This window comes from Anas acuta, chromosome Z, assembly GCF_963932015.1.
Source record: "Anas acuta chromosome Z, bAnaAcu1.1, whole genome shotgun sequence".
Classification (NCBI taxonomy): Eukaryota; Metazoa; Chordata; class Aves; order Anseriformes; family Anatidae; genus Anas; species Anas acuta.
In genome coordinates, this window is record NC_089017.1 from 16,647,645 (window position 1) to 16,668,954 (window position 21,310).

At 39.6% G+C, this 21,310-nt stretch overlaps 1 protein-coding gene across 3 annotated transcripts in view; it reads left to right on the forward strand.

The window, feature by feature from the left end:
* Positions 1-3,487: 3,487 nt before the first annotated feature.
* Positions 3,488-21,310, forward strand: part of KIF2A (kinesin family member 2A) — a 60,063-nt gene continuing 42,240 nt past the window's right edge. The window contains exon 1 of one of the 3 annotated variants that reach the window (XM_068667689.1): positions 3,488-3,742. In XM_068667689.1, coding sequence (XP_068523790.1) covers positions 3,679-3,742 — 64 coding nt within the window. In that variant the 5' untranslated portion in view covers positions 3,488-3,678. The remainder of the gene's footprint in view (positions 3,743-21,310) is intronic. The other 2 variants (XM_068667692.1, XM_068667691.1) reach the window with 2 other exon arrangements.

Below are 21,310 nucleotides of genomic sequence, written 5' to 3' on the forward strand. Positions count from 1 at the left end.
TTAAGGTGTGCAACTGATATATGGCAAGTGTGTTTGAGTTTTGTAACAACAATTTCAGCACCTGTATTCTGTATTACACACATACTACTGTAATGCTCAGGCATATTTGTTCAAACCAGAAGGACGAACCATCTATGTTGTTTCTAATATATAATTAGTTAAGTATAATCCCAAAATAATTGTTATTTAAATGAGTCATCACTTTCATTTCTGAAGATAACCAGCAGAATCTTACAGTAGGCATTTAATGCAGTGGAATTTAGAGTGGGTTTGTGGAAGACATAAGCTTAGTTGTGAAGACTTTGAGTGACATATTTAGAACGTTTGAACTCCCAGGTAAGGCAGCTGTACAAAGTTCGACTACTGCAACAATTTATCATTCAGATGTAGTTATATGAAAACCAGATTTTTATATTCCATAAAGCAGTGGCAAATACGTTAAAATATTTCCTCTCTACAAGTAAGGCGGTTCTCCTCTTTTTATCATTTTCTGATAGCATTGTATAGTGCTATTACTCACAAAGTGTTGTGGCCAGCAGGGGGTAGTTTTCAATAGCAATGCAATACAGATGAAAAGATGCATAAAAGGAAAAAGAAGAACAATAAATAAATAAATAAATAAAAGCAGGAAGAGAACTGTGAGACAGCTCATCTGTTACTACTTTCACAAAGGTACCAAACTGGACAAAAAGGGTGTCAGCCTAACACGGCAACTGGATTTTCAGACAGCTTCTGGCACCGCTTGCGCATTTACTGATTCTCAAGTAGAAAAAATAATCTATTATTAGTGTTGTACTTTCTTTATGTACTGAAACAGGAAACAGGTTATCATGATGACCAGATAAGTTACAGTGCTATAGTGGCTTGTTTTTAATTTTGTTTCCACGTATATTAATATGTAGCTGATTTTTTCACATGCTTCTTTTACCTAACTGTTGACTGCCCTGCACACATGTTTAATACCTGTTGAAGTTATGCACCTAGAAGTCATTATTTCCAAGTAGAGTACGAAAAAGAAAACATTTCATGTATATATGATTACAAACTTGTGATATCATTAATCGTAATAATTCACTAATAGTGTGAAATAGTTCAAATATTTACTAATCAATCACTTTTAAGGCGTCAAAGAGGGAGACTGGTATTCATAACTTGATTTGGACATCAAAACGCAATAAAGAATTTTAATTACTGCAGTTGTAATCGTGAAATACAGGCAGATGCTAGTGTCTGCTGAAAACTCAAGCATTCCTGCTACCAGATGAAACATACCTGGTAAATGATCATTTTCCACTACTTTTGGTGTCTTTCTAATCCAAAAGCAGCCGAAGTTTTGAACTGAAGGCCAAAGCTTCAGTAATTGTGTTATTTGTGTGTGTTGTCCAAGAACACCAGGTACTGAGGCATCTTCTATTTAATACTGGATTGAGTATGTGTTTTTAATTGAATATGTAAAAAGAGATATTTATTTAGAATATTAGGTAAGAAAAATGGTATTCAGGAGCACAGTTTTGGATGTAAACTTGATATAAAACAAATCAAAACAATTAGAGATCTTTATTTGCATTAGAAAACTTTAATGCTTTGCCCTTATTTAAAAATACTCAGACGTATTTATGACTACTGCTGTTCATCCTCCAGATGAACACAAGCATTTTCTCATCACTGCTGACTTGCTCTATGAAAGCCTCTATGTGTGCTTTATGGCAATAGCAAATATCTCAGTTGTCACAGAGTGTACAACAAAATAATAATTTAGGGCCTTTAAAGTGTCAGCTTTAAATTTTTATTTAAAGTTTGAAATATTCTAAAACAATTTTCTGGACTAAGGCCAAAGCACATCACAGATTTCAGGATCAGCTCTAGATTTGATATGTACTTAAGTTTTTTTATGTAAGACTACAATTTTATAAATACTTATGATTGTGTATATGTTTCTAAGACTGAATTTCTTTTTCTTAGTGAGATGGCCTGTATGCAAAATTAACCTTCCATTTATGCAGAGACAGGACTTAAATAATTGTCCAGAAAACTATAGTTACATATCAAAGCTTTCAGTTTAATCTTTATGAAAGACAGAGCAAATAGTATGAAAAATTACTTTTTATTTCTTATTCAAACATTTCAAATGAGGTGCTTTCCAATTACTCCTAATATAAGAATCTGAATATTTTTGTCTTTACTTTACAGAAAAATATCAGAAAAGGTTCAATTATGTTGATCATAAATTTAACAGCCACACAGAGACAAAGCAAGTGGCTATCCAAATCTGACAAGGGTATTTATGCAAGACAAAGTTGGAATTTAAGTCTGTGTAGTAGAAATTGTGCAAAAAGAACATTACAAAATGTCAGTGCACATCACTGAAGTGCCATGGCTTACAATGAGCAGAAAAAAAAAATTAATTAAACATTAACTTCTGCCTAATTTTTACATAACTAAAACATTTGTTGCATTTTGGTTTTATTTCAAAAATACCTATGGGTTAAAAAGAGCATGCGTATCATTAACTCTATTATAATCAGAACAGGCCTTCTTAAAGGCATCATATTACTTGCATCAGATCTTTTTCAAAGTGATATTTCTTTGTGTTTGTCAATAGCCTCAATTAAATGGATAGTGACCAAACTAGAAAAGCAATGTAGTTTTGTTGGACCTTTCTTGCTGCCTTTAGTATCATACTTCCAGCACGAGTGCAATAAGGAATGCCTTCCCATGAAGAACACGATTCAGATTTGGACCTAAATTTCTCATGTGAACAATGAAGCTGGGCAAGGCAAGGATAAGAGAGTACGACACGGTTTTTAAGACTAAAACCAACCAAACAACAACAAAAACCACAGTGTCAAACTTTCACTCATCATTTATTTTTTTTTCCCTAGCAGTTCACCGAGAGGGTGGTTTGCATCATTCAGGGCCAACATAAATAGCAACCAAGTTGTGCAAGACAGTTGTTGCTGTTTAACTTTTTTTTTTTTTTTGCCAGTTCCTCTTCTGTGTACGTGTGTTATTTATGTACAAGTGTGCAGAAAGCCTGCAGGAGCCACGAGCTGCTGACTCCGGCTCCCTCCGGTCTCAGCACGGCTCAGACGGAGGAGAGGGGGCGATGGGCTGTGGGGGCTGCAGCCCTTGCTGAGCCTCGCTGAGGCATTACCGGCTGCAGGGCGGATTGGGGGGGGATTATTTCTAATCGCCGGGCTCTGCCGTGCCGCGGCGACGAGGCTGCGAGCTCAGCGGGGCTGCCCAAGGTGACAGGAGGAGAGCCCTGAAGGGAAGGGCGGCTTCAGCGCCGCACGGGGCTCGGCACCGCCCTCGGAGGGGACACCGAGGAGCCGGCGCCCCCTTCCCCTGAGGCGAGGAGGAGGAGGAGGAGCAGACCGTGACGCGAGGCCGCGCAGGCGCAGCGCCCGTTGTATCCGGCCGGCGCCTTTTCTCTCTTCCTTCTCCTGCCTCTCTCCCTCCCTCCCCCTCTCCCTCCCTCTCCCCGTCCCTCCTCCTCCTTCCCCCCCGTCCCTCCCGCTCCCTCCATCCCCTCCCACAGCCGCCGCCGCCGCGGTCGGTGCCGCCGCCGCCTGTGCGCGCCCTGCCCTGTGCCCGCCCGCCCCCCACCACCACCTCGTCCACCACCACCTTCCTCCTCCTCGTCGTCGTCTCTCCCCGCGGCTGCCCCATGAGGCGATGGCAGCGGCCAACTTCGGCAAGATCCAGATAGGGATCTACGTGGAGATCAAGCGCAGCGATGGTCAGCGGCGGGCAGGGGAAGAAGGGGAGGGGAAGGGGCCGAGCCGCGCCGAGCCGAGCCGCGCCGAGCCGCGGGGACCGTGCGGGTGCCGCCGCCTGAGGCGCGGCGCGGGGCCCATTGTGTGCGCGGGGCCGGGGAGGGGCCGGGCCGGGCCGCGCTGCGGTTGCCAGGGGGAGCGCGGGCGGAGGGGCGGGGGCGCGGGGCCGGTGGGGACGGGGCGGCTGCGGCAGCGCCGGGAGGGGAGGGAGGGGAGATGGGAGAGATGGGGGGGGAAGGCCCCGGCCTTCCTCAGGGCTCCGCAACCTGCTGAGCCAGGGTGGGGTTCTGCGGGCGCCTTCTGGAAGGGCTTCTGCGCCCCCCCCCCCCCCTCCTCCTCCTCCTCCCCTTCATGATCTCGCCGTACAATAACCAAACGCTGCTCGGGGGAGAGGGAGCTGGAGGTCAAAGGCTGGAGGCAGCGTGGTGTGGTCGTGAGGCAGGAAATGAGCAGCGAGCCTTTATGCAGCCCGGCTGCCCTGCCTGCCGCACGGCCCGTCGCGCAGCGCTACCCTGCAATAAAAATCAGATGCTCGGTGTGCGCTGGGCGCCGCGCTCAGCCGTACCCCTCAATTTGTGCCTAATGGCTTGCGTGTCACGTGAAGGATCCGATAGGGCTGGCGCTTCTTTGCACAGCTCCTGCAGATCTGTCTGAGGTTTCAGAAAACCTCACCAGAGCGACTCGAAAAACTGTTTTCCTGAGGCCTGCATCCATTTCTAATACACGTTACTGTCTGTTTTGGATGTTCTTTGGACAATAAGACATGACAATGCCTTGGTGTTTTTTTGTTTTTTTTTTCCCGCTCTGCAGGGTTCTGCTCACTTCTGAAGTTAGAACTGAGGGCAGTAACTCTTCAACATAACAATACTTACTCTCATTGCTGTTAACAATTCACATATTTTGCTGTATCACATATGTGAAGCAGCACATTAAATATCTTACACATCAGCAATATACCAGGGGTTCCCTTCCCAGCAGTCATGCAGATGGTAGGGGCTTGAGCAATTACGTTGCCGTGGTCCTCGTGAGCATCCACACGGCAGTGTTGCACCAGGGTTGGTGGGTCCTGGTTATTGCGGTGTTTTCTTGTTTCCCATCAGGGCTGCTGGACCACCAGATATGCAGAAGGGAGCATTTTGAGACAAATACCAAAGGCCAGCCCGCACTACATTGTATGTAGATTGCTTTGCCTTTCAGAAGGTAGGCTACCAACGTGGGCTGTGGTTGCACAAGCAATCAAGGTTGATCTGTCTGCTTCTAACAAGATGCCTTTGCCAGTTGCGTTGTTCTTAGGAGCTCCATCTCGCATCCATTGTGGCCACTATTTTTATTCTGACGATTTAATTCATTAATTGCATGGAATTTGCAGACTTTCGGATATGGTAGTTTTCTGCAGGATTAGGGAGTTTACATGATTCTCAGAGGGTCTGTGACCCCAAAAGGATCTGTGTGTAGGAAATATGTGGCTGGGAGAAAGTAGAGGTGTGACCTTCTCTGTCAGGAAGAGTGCACCACCTGCGTGTGCCCAACCTGGAACCTGTATCCCAGGTAGAACCAGGGCCATCTATCGTACCAGCTACCCGAGGTAGAAAGCTTAGATGGTTTTAACCATCTAAGAAACTTCTAGAGAACGTGGTGCGTTGATTGGTCTGTTGTTCCGCACTTGTCTTGTTTGAAGGAATTCCCTTTTTAAAACTAAATTTATGCTTTGAGAGGTGAGTACAATTATTCTTTAAAATCTCCTAATTTCTGTGTTCATTTGCTGAATAAAATAAAGTCCTGTTTTGTTAATGGGGTCATTTGAACAAGTATGCATTTTTTTCCCATCTGTCCACCAGTTATGCTAAAGGCTTTTTTGAATACAAAGCTTTATTAATTCCAGATAACTCTATTTTTCTTTAAATAAAAAGTAGAATGAAGAGAATAGCTTTTTTTTTTTTTTTCAATAAAACATTGCTGTTAAAAGCCATCCATCTTCGCTACAAAAAAATTTCAAAGACATGTAAAACACAAGAAGTGTGAGAATGAGACCAGAACGTTCTGGAAAGAAATGTTACATATTCTGTCATTTTGAAAAGTTCTGATTAGGCTTAAGTGTTTAAGCGAGAGATTTCTTATAGGACTGAATAGAATATAGATGTTCTACAAATGAAAAGCATTATTAGAGCTCATGGCCAACAACATATGAAAACCAGCATTTGGATAAAACCCAACATTTTCGAGGATTGACGATGCATTGACGATGCAGAGCTGCTTGCTGTGTATCTGTTTTTTCTCAGTGGGTAAACATTGGTATAAATGTTGTCTAGAGTAACAGATAATATTTCCAGTTATAATTACTTGGGATAACTCATTATGTTCATGTAAGAGCGTATCAAGTGGTCACCTCGTTTGGATTTTAATAATCATTTCTGATACTGAAATTTACTATTTATCTAAGTACAGTCTATTTATGTTACTTGAACTAAGCCCTGGTAATTTGTCTTGGAAACAGGGAAGAACTTGTTTGTTTTAGATTGTGAATTTCTAACAATGGACTGTGTTTCTAGTCATGAAAAATGTGCCTTATCACACAGAAGAGTGAGCCAGAACGTAGCTGCGAGATCAGCTGTGAGGGTGGTTCCTCCTGTCCAGAAGATGCACCGTTCCCAGGTCTAGACATGCGTATTTGTCTGGTGATGAATTCCCCTTACCCAAATAACAATAGCCCACTGTTTTGCAAGTGAACTTATCCCCACATCTTGTGTGTTATCCAATTAATGATGACAAAGACCTGTATAATTACTTGGAGAAAAAATGTCTTTTTTTTTTTTTTCCCCATAAATTCAGTCTTTTGCTGAAATAGGATAAATCTGTCTTATGCCCTGCAGACCTCCGGTAGGCTAATTGGTATTTCCCCTTTACTTTTCCAGTGCAGTTGTGTTCTGCCCATTTCCGCCTCAGGCTGTTCCTATCCTCTCCATCTTGGCAAATCTGAAATACTACCTAGAAGAACAGAGAAATTAATTACATATTTGCTCATTTGGAGAGGAGTGGAATACAGTGGTGGTGTTACTGTCAGAAGTAAAGCAGCAGATGAGGAGAAAGGACCTTCTGGTAATTGGGGAAAGTGAAGATTTGACAAAAACTCCAGGAAAAGAAAAAGGGTGACTTTTTTTCTTTTTTACAGATTTGATGGTTAATCACATGAAAAAGAAAGATCACGAGCTTTTGTTCATTTTTATTTATTTATTTATTTTCATGATAGAATAACAGTAGAACTGCTAGTGTTTGAAATAGAAAACTTAAAAAAGGAGAATAAACTTGGAGCTGTTTTCACGTGGAGCTTATTACCACAGGACGTGGATGCTGGAAGCCCAGCAGAATTTTAGGGAGGGTGTTGGTATGGGTGATAGGAATATCCAGCTCTGTAACAAAGCTTAAACAAAATACACCACCCATCGTAAAAGGTAGTTTCTGTCCTATCCGAGCCTGTAGTTTAAATAACCTGTAACTGATGGGAGGCAGGAGGAAATCTTGCCTGTGGCTGTGTTATTTTGTAATTGCCTACTTAGGAATCTTTTTTTTCCACTTGTCTCTGAAGCAGCTGAAACTGGTCATGGTCAAAGATAATCCATCTAGTTCAAAAGCCTGCTAGAGCTCCTCTCTCCTTATGCATGCCAAAACATCATGGTAACCATCAAATACAAAGGAAACTAAATTTTTGTAATGGTAAGGGCTATGATTTTTGTTTTATTTTGCTTCTTCAAAGCCCAACTTGCATGAAACTGATGTTTGTTAGTGTTGAGTATCTACACCATCCTCTGTGTTTTGGGTGATCCCCTATGACGATCTTGACATTTATGTGCAGCTCCCAATAGCAGTAATGATTTTATAGCAAGATAGAAGGTATAATGATGCTATAAAAATTCAGTTCAGGTTTGGGTAGTCACCCTATTTAACAAGCTCTTGAGGGTAGATTTAAATGGTAATGTGCTTTTACTCTTTCCTTTGGTGACATATATCTGTTCTTTCCCTGTGACTAAGACTTTTTTGTTACCCCATTTAAATCATTTGACTCAATTACCTAATCCCTATGTAAGCCACACTTGACACAATGTGTCTTTGTCCTTCCCTAGTGGCCAGATCACAAACGGGACTTCAAGTCTGGCATTGTTGGTGGAGCTAATGTGTCCAGCATTTAGACTTACTTATCCAGTGCAGGTGCTCATCTCGTTGCACCCAATTTCTGGGGATTGTTCCTGCAGAAATGTTGACCAGGAAGACGTGTTAAGTTTGCTGTGTCCGTTTTAAAATCACTTTTTAAGCATTCTGTTCTCGATACTCAGTAAGTGGATTTTCACTGTAACTTGCAGATTTTCAGATATTTATGTAGGCCTTCTATATTTTGCATAAATAGCTCTTGAATGACAAGAGTTGAAATGCTGATCTTCAGAGAGTCTTCTCATCTTTTTGTTCCATGTTCAGTACAGAATCACATACTGGTAATAGTGTCTTTTAGAGCTGTGTATAGCCATTGGATCATATAGCTTGTGTTATGTGGTTGGTGTTTTTTTTCATTTTTCTTTTTTTCTTTTTCCTCCATCTCATCATGTTGTGGGGAAATACACCCTTCATTTCTTTTTGGTAGGTAAACTTATTGCTCTTTCTACCCACTCCTTTTAAGTGGTTTGTTGCCGGCATCCAGTTTTACTCCTGTTTTCTTCTTGCGGATTTACGAACTGAAGACTTTATCATGCTGCTTCTTGACAGCATGGCATCAAGCATGGCTTCACCCCTTGTCGAGGTGGGAAAAGATGATGAATTGATGGAAAGAGGTCATGTCTGAGTGAAAAGCAGTGCCACTAAAAAGGTATCTCTATTTGCTCCAGAGGATGAATTAGCCTTTTGAGTTCTTTGCATATATGTACTTACTCAAAGGCTGTAAAAGTTGAGAGAACAGTATGGAGTATTTATCAGATGAGCTCATTTCCTAGAGCACAAAATCCATGGTATTTTGAACGGATCAACCTGTGGAATTGTGATTTTTTTGTGCTTGGGAAATAAGTAACAGAACGGAGCGAATTCTCTTCGTTTCTGTATTCTCATTTAAGTTCTACCTATTAAATCACTTACTGCTTACATCATAGAGTGTGATCTTTCTTTTTTGACTTTTCTCCCATCTTATTATTTATTGGTTTGTCTTGTCATCCTCACCATCTTGAGATCAGGAAGAGAATATGTGATCAACCCATTGCGAATGCTAAAATGCAGTGTTTGCTATGAATGTACACAACAGAGGAAAAAAGAATGCAGTTGCGTATGGTAAGTTAGCTCTTCAGAGTTAAGTTTAATTTCCAGTGTAATGTAAGACTGAGGTATGGAAGTCCACAGCAAGGACACCCAAGCCATCTGAAATTTGTACAGTAATGGGAATGTGCAGTAAACAAAATGAATGGGCAGTCAGGATGGGTTTGCAATTTAAAAATAAATAGTTTTTAAGAAGACATTTACTTTTAATAGTCAATTTCTTGTAATGTCTCTGTAGCATAGTTTGAGTAGTCTGGATGCATAAATGCTTTCAGTATGTATTTTCAGATCTAGGGTGAAAAGTTTTGATGGAGCTGTAATACGCTTTTGTTATTATCTCTTTTTTATTTCAAAAGCATGAAAAAGCTTTCAGGTATATGACCAATTCTTTTTGCTGGCGTGAAAGCTTATCTTTGTTTTCCAGTTTTACCACTTGTCTCTTCTGAAGTATATGCTTTCTTGCATTTCTTATTAGTATTTTGGAGGGAATAATTATAGTAAGAAAAAAAAATGCCTGCTATTGTATATTCTAAACCTTTAGTTTTTATAGTGACTTCATATTTGGGATTTTATTTAAATTGTTTTCAGTTCTGAACTGAACATAGAGACTAAAATGTATTTTTCTAGCAGTATTGTTTGGACTATTTTTTTTTCTGTTATTTTTGGTAAAGATTTTTATACTTAAGACTTTTAGACACTTAGCACAATTAAGTTAGTTTTAGTAATTTTGACTACTGGTGTGATTCCATGTCTGTTTAAGATGGTTAAATCTGGGCCGCTTTTGTCTGCCCACTGCATCAGTGTTAATTTTCAGTTGAAAGTGTTGCAGGGAGGGAGGCTGGGAAACTAAAACTATGGTAATCCAGATGTAGGTTGTCATAAACTGCTATGAGTTACATCCACAAAACTGTTCTTCCTCTGTGTTCAAATGCATTCCATTTCATTTTCTGTCCTTCTTATGTTCCTTAAAATATTCATGTTTGTTATACTCTTGTTTCAGTACTATTTTTTATTTTCATTCAAAGAATTAAAAAGCCAATAGCTCTCTATAATGTTCCCAATATAGAGATAGACAGATGGTTGACATGATTTTCCTACAACTTTGACCCCTGTAATGGACGCTTTGAATATTGTAGTATCTATTTAGCTATGAAACAGTAATGACTGTGTCTGATATCCTGGAAATGCATTTTGTTCCTATCCCCAGAAGTATCATGATAAACAGGACAATTGTTGGCTTAGAAAATCCATAAATTGTTGCTTTGGTAGAAGTTGGTGAAGAACATTTATCTTGGTGAATAATTTTTTGAAGTAGAACCACTGTTGGAGGCAGAATGTGGGGCTAGATGTTCCTGTATTTTGCCACTGTTCTCTGTGCCTTGTTAATCTCTTGCGGAGGGAAAAAGCAGCCATAGATAGGGAGGGTATTAGGACAATCGTATTGCCATTTCTCTGGTGAAGAGTGTTCTGTAGAGTTAATTTTGATGTCTTTGAATTTAGTTATTGCTGAATATTTAAAACTAGATTTTACATCTGTTAGACAAAAAGTGGTAATGCTTTGTGAAAAATTGCATGAGAATTACCTTCCCTGGGAAAAGGAATTATTTTTTCAGACTTATGCTTAGTTTTTGTTTTTGAATGTCTGTGGTGACCTGAATCATTTACACGAAAGGAGAATACCTAGAAGACTGTTGGTAACTCTACTATTACAGTCTAAATTCAGTTCTTCTCTTATGTTGCTAGGAACCCAAGATAATTTTAGAATTGCTTAGTGTAAATGAGCCAGTAGAGGTTCTTGGAAATAACCGTATAACTATGCTTTTAACGAGAACTTCAAATGACCTTTTACAACAGGTGAGTTATCAGCTAGATTTAGTAATTAAGCTACTTTGTAAGGTGTTTTTTCTTTTTTTTCCCCGGTTTTCTTTATTTGAGCAGGCTCTCATTCAGCAACGGAGTCTGATCTTACATTTGACTCTTGAAAGAGAAGAATGAGGGATTTTGCTACCTAAAGGCTTGAATGTGACAATGGAACTTTTTGTTCTTTATTCAAATAGCACTGCTTTCAGTGTAGCTTATTGTTTTTACATAGTGGCAGTTCTGGCTGCATGTGGCATAAGCAGCATTAAGGTTTCCCGTACTCGTAGAGGGAAAAACCTGCTTGTTCCTTGCCACTGCTGCATTATCTGCAACACTGATAATTCCAGGACTTTGTAAAATGCAATTGTGCAATATCAGGTAGAAATAAAATGAGTAAGGTAACTTGCTTATAACAATAAATCTTTGGCTTTGGTGGCATTATTAGCAGTGGGTGGTCATGCTTTCCCCCATAGAAGAATGTTATTTCGCATTCAAGTTATCATTAATTCAATTGAAGCTTTGTAGTCAGGTGCAAGTTTGAGTTTACCATGGCTCTCATTTGACACTGAAAGCTCTACATAATCCCATGTATGAGTATTTTAAGCATATTTTTTTCCTGTTGGGCTAGTAAGTGAAGAATTGTCTTCAAATTGCCCACCACATATGTATATAAGTGGAGGGAAGTAGAGAGAGAGATCTGTGTAAAGGTTTCTCCTTAGAAACAAAGTCCACAGTATATCTGTACTCTATTTATGACTCTAGAAAGAAGGCAGTAGAAGTGAATTCACTTTGAAAAGCACAAGCGCGCTTAGATTTTGCAGTTCTCCAATTTACTGATTAAATTCTGGGCTATATTTACATGTTTTGTTTGTAGTTTTGCTTTAGTATTTATGAATTGAACTTTCCAGTTTATCTTGACAGTTTAATAGAATAGGAACTCAGGTGGTGATCAGTGGGGTGAATATAAGTCACCATCTGAAAATTTTTAAGTTACATCGAGCTTTTATCAAACCACAGAGAAGAATTAAAATGTTATTCCAAGTTTACTTAATGGTTTGATCTTGAACTTCTGGAACCTTGTTAAGATAAGGCTAAAATACAGGCTTTAAACATGCATAAAATGAAAAATGCCTTTTAACCAGGAACAACATTTGACAACTCTGTAATAAGTTATGATAAATATTATTTCTGAATGTAGTACTGTAAAATAAGGGGAGAAAACAATATTGACAGGTATGTCAGAAAAGGCAGATGGTACCAGTTGAAATCATCTGTATAAGGTGCTACTAGAAGACTTCTGTGTGATGCAAGAATCTATTGTTTCTGGGCAGCTACTGTTAGCTTCAGAGAAAGCAGAGAACATCATGAAAAAGATGTCTCTGCTACTTATTTAAGCAACAAACAAAATGAGGAAGGGGGAAGGGAGGGAGAACACTGGCCAAGTCATCTCAGTATTTTGGCAGAGGGTATCCACCATGCTATTTGAGTCCACCACAATCTTAAATCCTGTTGTAGAAAAGTGAAAAAAAATCTACAACGTCTAAACCTCAGTGCTGTTTGAAAGAGAGACATGGTATGTAGGAGTAAAGGTAGATTCAGTCACAACTGTATTGAAATTTGTACTGAACACAGAGGACTTGTAAAAATAGAGGATCTGTAAAAATATACAATGAAAGATTCTGGACAGGTATTTTCATGAGCAATTTAAAAAGATTTTAAGGAAGCTGCCTGCAAAATTGTTTTAAAGGACTTGAAGGAACTGCTGAATAAATGTGCAAGAAGATGTCAAATTATGTTCTGTCTTCCAAAATTAAAAAAAAGAATAGACATAAGAAGATGTTGAACTATTCTTACAACTTGTTTACAAGTGTGAGAAACACTCCGCAGCCAATAACTGAGGCTCAGGCGAGGATCTCAGTGAAGTAGTAATTTATTCGTGATTGCAATGGTGGGCGCCCCACAAGCAGGAGAGCACCCCTACTACTTCCAAAACACAGTTCATATACTTTTTGATGACAGGACCCTCCCGTTTCCCCACTGAGTGGGTAATCCAGGTTCACAATCTATCTGATGCTTCACAGACAATGCATGGCCTTCAGTTGCCGGCCTGTTAAATTTCAACTTTCTTTTGAAATTTCAGATTTCTTTTGACATCTTTACTGCTTGAAGTGGCAATGTTTCTTCACTTACCTGACTTGACTTGACACCCTGATTTTCACCTAATTGTCTTAAGAAGTCTGGTTGTCTGCATTTTACGTGGTCGCCTACTAAGTTTTCTTATCACTGTAAGCATATCTCAATACCACCTTCCTTTCCTCTAAACAATGTAACTCTACAAAAACAACATTTCTATTCCCACACAAGTTGTCAAGTGGCAGAAAAGATGTGAATGTCATTACCATTAATTGAATGAAAGCCTTCACTTATGCAGCCATAGTAAAAGAAAAATATGATACAGGACAGGAAATACTGTAATGTCATAAGCTAATGTCTTGTTCTCTTTTGAATGAAATTTACAACTCTAATTACTTAATTTTCCTCAAATCTGAGAATTTAAGGGAGCTCAAGTAGGCCAGTGGGAGTTGGAAAACCTTGTGTGAATACTGAAAACGGGTCTTTTTTTGTTGCTTCGGGGTAGACTTTTTCTACAGATTGGAGTGGAGATTTCGTTGTGATTGTGGAACAAAACGAGTAAGATTGCTTTATGAAAAGCAAAGGAAAACTTGCTTTTCTTTCTATTCAAGACTTCTACTGAAATTGGAGAGAGTGGATTTTTTTTAAGTTTGTGAAGTATTTCTGTCTTTTTGGGGTTCATTCATCACCTTAAAGTATGCGAACCACTGCCGTAACCTGCCCCAGTGGATCACACCTATAGCTCGTCTAGCCTACTGGCAGTAGGAGAGGCAATTCAGGGAAAGCAGACCCACCTTGCCACCTGTAGTCTGATTGATGCCTTTGTCTTTCCCCAATATCCAGAATTACATTCGAGATGCTAAGAGTGCAACTCTGCATAGTCCTGCTAAATATCCATTTATAGACCTATGGTTTGTGAATTTATTGAATATTTTTCTGAAGCAGATTACCCTGTCTGCCTCATGAATCTCTTGTGAAAGCAAGATCTGGAAATTCACTGTTTGCTACATAGCCAAATGCATTATTACTTCTATCTGCCTAAAACTTGAAGAGTGTGCTCCTAGTTCTAGCCTTGCAGGATTTGTGTGAGTAGCGATTTCTACACATTTTGTCCTCTCTGACCGTGAAGCTCAACCAAATCCACTTGTGGCCTTTTCCTTGTAGGCAAGCATTCTCAGGTGCATTGATCTTTGCTTGTTTCATTCTCTTCATCATTTTAGTTGTCCTTCTCTAATTCCTCTACATTGTTTTTGAGGTGTGAAGGCTAGTGCAAACAGTAGATAAGATGTGGGTACAGCAAGGTTTTATTTAGTGTTTCACAGTGACACTTTGTTTTATTCTTTAGCTTCCTGATGACGGTCAATCTTTTATTGACTTTTTTTTTTTTCTTTTTTTCTGCAGCTGCATTTTGAATCAATGATTTTATAGAATGGTGAATGATATCTTAAGGGACCTCTTATCTGAGTTGTAACTTCTAGCTGCAGTTTCAGCATTGTGTATCCATAAATTAGATTATTTTTCTTTGGTGCTTTTTCTTTCTTTTGTCTGTGTCAAAGCTCATCTGCCACCTTTTTGTGCACTTTCTTTTTTTCCTCATAATTATCGTGGCATCTAACTACCCTAAAACCTGTTTTGCCAAAGGATGAGACCCTGAGCTTGGTGTACTTTGGCATGTAACTGAACATCAGGCTGGAAGATGACATGTAAGTTTCTGGCTAATGTTTTGAAAAGCCTGTCACATTAACACAAACAGACAAAACAAAACCAAGCCTACAACACATGGCTTCACTTTCCCAGTCCCCTCCTTCATTCTCACTTGTTTACATGTAATCGTCTTGGTGAGAGGATTAAAGTCTTTCACAGCTCTGAGTGTCCTGGTTGTGTATGTATTGAGAATTTATCTTACACCTTATTTTAATCTAGCATTTTGGTACCATGACCATTGTCATTGCACATATACTAGTTTACTTCCAGGCTCCCATTGGAAGGGAACCAGATGACCCAACTCCTGTCGGAAACCTGAACTTTCTTGGCTGGTTGCTGAGAAGAGACCTGAACTGCATCATTTTGCCTATCACTGCCTGGGCAGCCCTTCTGTAGGTATTTCAGTAGGTATTGCACTTGCATATTCTCTTGCACATCCCAGGACAGCCAGCATACGTTCATGTTCATACTCTAAAGGCATCATAGTGGGAGGCTACAATGCAGTTTTCTGTTTCTGTATAGGTCAGTGAGTTAGCATAAAACATTAAGGTCTGTTGTGTGGACCCACTGGGATGTGCCTATACAAGCATTTCAGTTCAGATCCTGAACTAACTTTGATCTTCTGATCATCCCTTACGTCCTTGTACTATGATTTAGTTCACTTTGAAAGTAGCCTTGGAGCGTGCTACATTCCTTTTGGATGCACCCTTTCTGGAACGCACCTTCCAGTTAAACGTACACAGTGCTCTCCAACACATGGTGTTTGGTCTGCGGCACTACTTCCCCCAGTCCCTTTGGAACATACGGTGTGAATGTGGGATCCTCGGCACCACCTGCTTTGCTTTGCGGATCTGCTCCTGTTGCCATACACCGCTTGTTAATGTAGGCACAGCCGAGGGACCTGCGCAGAACACGCAACTGCTGCAGGTGTGGGTAGTCTGTCTTGAAACACGCTGTCCTGGGGTGTCACGGACACGAGCCAGCCCATACTGATTCACAGAATGGCTGAGGTTGGAAGGGGCCTCTGGAGGAGACAGGGACACCTAGAGCAAGTTGTCCAGGACCATGTCTAGCTAGCTTTTGAAGATCTCCAAGGAGGGAGGTTGCACAGCCTCTCTAAAAAAAAGAGTTTTAGGTGCTGGAGGAATCAGCCATTACATTAACATCAGTTTCAGGAGTTGTTTTAGCTCACCTTGCTTGATTTTGTGCTAAAACGGGGGGTAAATACCAATTTAACCAAATCAGTCTTGTAACTTGGAGTGCCTCAACAGAAAGTAGTAGCAAGCAATGGAGGACAGATGCTGATATGCTTCTGGTCTCTTGTGTCCCAGACAAGTGTCCTGAAAGTGACCAGGATCGATGCAGAGGCTTTGCATAGTGTTGCTAGTATAGAAGGTTGTTACATTATTGAAGGTAGTCCATACGTTTCTCTGAATTTCAGTAAAATGTTTTTGTAAAGCAAGATAAATGATTCAGGTTTAATACAAGAATTGTCATATGTTTAAGAAAGGTGGTGGTGGTGTACCTACTATTTCTACTCACACTTTCTGTGGTCTGTGTTGGGACTCGCTGGCTGTTACTCCTTCCTGGCCTTAACACAAAGAGTAACATTGTTCTTGGGAAACTTAATTGCTATGCTAGAGTGGGAGTATCAACTCTGTGGAGATTTATATCATGCAGAAAGAGTATGAGCTATGGAGTAAACTGGGGTAAAACATAATAACACAAAATAAAAGTGCTTTTGCTACAAATTGGGAGTTCATAAACTGTAAATGACAGGAGAAAAATCTTGGTATTCTAGTTAATCACCAAACAATTGTGGACCACCGGTGTGAATTGGCAAAGGGAAAAGTGAGTGCAATTTCATTATTACTGTAATTTGGCAGTGAGTGTTGCAGTCTGAGTTGTATGTTGAATATCACACTTCATCCTGGTTGGCAGTGTTGGAAAAAGGGCTGAGACAGATACAGATAGGTTCACCATTCCTGTACAGGTGTCCTTGTACAAGCTATAAACGAAAGTACAGAGTACTAAGTGGCTGTGAACACATGTAAACTAGAAAATGTTTTTATATGTTGACAGTGAGGTGCTAGTGCCACTTGCCACCAGGATGAACAGAAGAGGTTCTCAGCCTAGTAACATGAAGGGGAAATAAATTCAGCTTATTAAAGCATTTTTTGTGTGTGTGTTGTTGTTGTTTTTTTATTATTATTTATTTTTTTTGTTTTATTTAATAGGACTTACAGTAGTATGCGTTAGATGATTGGACAGGTGCTTCCTTCCAAATGTCTTTCTCTGTGGTTGTTGCATGTGGAGGATTTGGTGGCTTTTAAAAATGATAGGATGACTGGCGTAGTGCAGCTGAGATAACTGGCTGATAAATATCTAGATACCAGTGCATCTGTTACCCATTGTGATATGATACTTCCTGCACTGAGCTGCTTGAGGAACAAGTCTCCTATCTCATTCTGATGCTGACACCTATGGAAGCAATACAGAGCTGTAGCTTCTGAATGCAGCAGTGGTGAGTTCTTCCTCATTCTTTTTGTGAAGCCAGAGGGGTGACTGCCATTGATTTCATGGGCAGTTGTAGCTTCTGAAAGTGGATAAAGTCAAGGCTGCTACCAGAGGAGCTAGGTAATGTGAAATGATGTGCATTGAATACAGTTACAAGAGTGTTAGCTCCACATCCCAGAATCATAGAATCATAGAATGATAGAATATCCTGAGTTGGAAGGGACCCTTAAGGATCATCACGTCCAACTCTTGACACCGCACAGGTCTACCCAAAAGTTCAGACCATGTGACTAAGTGCACAGTCCAATCTCTTCTTAAATTCAGACAGGCTCGGTGCAGTGACCACTTCCCTGGGGAGCCTGTTCCAGTGTGCATCCACCCTCTCTGTGAAGAACCCCCTCCTGATGTCAAGCCTAAATTTCCCCTGCCTCAGCTTAACCCCGTTCCCGCGGGTCCTGTCACTGGTGTTAATGGAGAAAAGGTCTCCTGCCTCTCGACACCCCCTTACGAGAAGAAACCGGACTGGTGAAGAGAAGTGAAAAGCAGTGTTCCTCTAACTGGGGAAGCCACAAGAAGCTTGCTTTGAATGTAAGGGGAAATATTACACATTGGCTTGGAAAATGAAAGGTCAGCAGCAAAAAAAAAATAATAAATTAAAAAGGCAATGAATGTAGTTTAAAAAGACTAGAGATTTAACAAGTTTTAGAGAAACACAAAACTGAGACAGCAGCAGGGGGATGCAGCTCTAGAAAATGTCTTTAGAGGAGGTGCACCCATGTAGGCAGTTGACAAATTCAGCTAGACTAAGCAAGTAGAGTTACAATATAGTGGTTGGGGTGGAAGGGGTTACTGATGTTAAATGCAAGGGGGACCAAAAAGTTGCTCATGTCCTGTTTGCTGTTTGAGAGATGTGAAATACGCTCTTTGTATTTTGAAGCTAAGTGCTACGCACGCTTCACTGGCATGTGAGCTTTGGTTGTTTTTTTTTTTTCTCTTTCCCTCATTTGTTAGTGGATTGTCAGTAAGATTTGTGAACTTTGTTTTTCTAAAAAAAAAAAAAAGAAACCTTGTTTTTATTTTTCTAAAGCATTGTGTTTGATTTGATTATTTTTTTCTTTCCATACAAATTAGATACATATCTTGGATGGGGATTTTCTTCTGAGTTCTGTAGCTTTCTGGGTGGGGCTGAGAGCAGACTAGGTTGGATTTTAATTCAAAACTGGAATATACAGACAGATACAGGAAACGTGGTTTGGTTTATGTTAGTTTTTGTTCTCAAAATCCTGTTACGTTGTAGAGGCTTACAGAGGTCAAAACGTGCAGTTATGACAAGCTTGTTATTTGAAGGACTCAGGTATTGTGATAAAAAAATAAAACAAATTGGTAGCTAGGGATCATTCACCAAAAATAATATTGAAATATATTTGTAATGAAAAATTATGTGGCTTTTTTTAGTGCTTGAAGTCTTGCTTTAGAGACAAGGTAGGTACTGCATATGTTAGTGACAGTGTGATAACATAACTGAAGTAACAGCCAAGATAACAAGGAAGTGTAGCATGGCAAAAAATAAAGCATCTGTATGATGAAATTAAACAAAACTAAAACATAGCTCGCGATAGAAACAAAGAGAATAAAAGTAGACTGTGATAGCTGAAAAGGCTCAGACATTTCATTATACCAGGGCTGCTTGTATGTGGATAAATGAGACTTTGAAACAAAATAAAATCAAGCATGCTTAGTGATGTGGAGAAAGAAACATCTGTCAATTACTGCCAGTTTTTCCCTGGGGAATTAACAGAAGAACTGTCCATCCAGTGAAGGGGAGAAGTTGTAAGCGCTGATGAAGTGAATGGGAACATAGTCACAGTTAACATCACTGTGGACATCTACACTGGGATTGTCGTCTTCCTTGGGATTTTTCCTTGGATGTTTGCTATAGATGTTGTTTGGTGGATAAAGCGTTATTTTTTTTTGCTCTTGGAGCTCTGTAAGAGCAGGAAGATTCTTCCATCAAAACCCTTTGTATTGGAGCCCATAGCACGGGTAAAAATGTTTCGGACCACTTTCATTCTGGCATGCACTGCTTCCTGATTCACAACTTCATGTCTAAACGTACATAAACTTTTTTTTTTAATATAAAACTTATCATTTGCATTCTTTCCAAAATAATATCAATTGGCAGAGGGTGAAGGTGAAGCATGTCTCTGTTCTATGCCTATGTCCAGGTGTCTGTAGGTGAGGTAACATGATTTGTTGAATCTCCATGTGTGAAATTTTAACTATTAGGTCTCGAAGCTTTCTAAGACTTCACAAAACCTCTGTATAAGAAGTACAAATGCAATGTCATTTTAGGCCATTTTAGTACACCCTAATTGTTTGGAAGGGAGGGGAAGACTGTGGTCTTTCACCAGCCTTATTTCTTGAGTCACTTGAGAGAATGGAGTGGTTTGGGTCACATGTCAGCCAACGCTTTAGCCAAGGCTGTAATTCCAGAAACACAAACTCATATTTACATCTGGTAACTTAAATTTCTGAAAAGTAACAGAAATGTGAAAAGGCTATGGATTTAGTATTGAAATCGGTCACTACTTCAGAGTTGTAGGATTTTCAAGAAGTTTTGCAGGTAGAAAACGTTGATTTTTCTCATAGGTAAAGATATAAGTACCTCTTGGGATTTTCTACCAGCTGGCACTGCTAAGTAGGGTGAGGATAGATTAACATGTTTGATTTACCCTGCTTATTTGCTTTTGCTGCTTCTTCCTAAACGTTTTTTCTGCATCAGTAGGTCTTACATTACAGGCATTTTATCTGCTATTTCTGCAGAAATTTGTGCTCATTTGCTTTATTTCTTATGTTTTTAAAATTTTCATAAGATGACTAGGAAAAGAGGCAATGTAAGAGTTGATGTTGTTCACTTGTATTAATAAAGGGGAGAATATTATAAGTGTATTTAAGGTGGCTTCACATACATTTGCATTGTCTTTTACTTGCAGCATTGTTTTCTGCATGCTCTAGTTTGTAGAAGATAAACTGTGCACTATCTGATAGAATTCATTCACAGAAATAATGCCCCGTTCAAATAACTCTTTAATCAGCTTTTAGTTCTAAAGCAATGTAACTACTTCACATAAAAACAAAAACAACAAAAAATGTTTTTCCTGTGATGTAAATTCTAATCATATAAGGAGAGGAACTGTAAATGTGAAGAGTCAGTGCATCACCTTTATGGCTGGACTTCCTTCTTTTGTTTTTGAAATGTGTGTGAAGATAGTCATTTTGTAATCACTTGCTCTTTTTAGTTTCATGCACATTCGTGTTTACGTGAACACGTTTACATTTCAGATTTTCTTACCAGCTCCAGAAAACACACCAGAAATGAAGGATGTTGCCTTCAGCCACTGCAGATTGATTTGGCTCTTACGCTTTTAGCATTTGCAGCTTGGTCTTGCTTTATATGCTAGACGAGGTTTATGCCAGCCTAATTGGTTGCTGGCATTCCTGAGTTTCACAGCTGCTGTATTCAGCTGTGTACTAGAAAAATATAATGGAATACTGTTTGCGAGAGCAAGAGGCAATTGTAAAGATGTAAATGTGCTTTCTGGCAGTTCAACAACATGTAAACTTTTAATAACATATTAAGAATTTTGAGGAACAAATTGCATGGGTACGTTGCCAGTTTAAACATAGTATGTATGTTTTCTATTTAAGCTGAGAATATTTGGAGGTTGGACATAACTTTTTTTTTTTTTTTTTTTAATTCAATCCTGACTTTCTTGGCCAGGGAGCAGATGAAGTCTGGCATAGAGATGGAAGACTTATTGTGATTCTTTTGTTATGGCATGCTGGCTTACTGTGTTTGTGAGAGGATTCAGTATTTTCTATTCATTCACCAGCCTGCTTTGATCTCCTTTCACTTGTTATGACAAAGTTTAAACCTTTTTTAAATTATTATTTATTCTGTGGCAAAAATAGTAGAACAAAGGAACAGGTAATATGACTTGGGATGGCTTGGTGACTCATATAGTGTC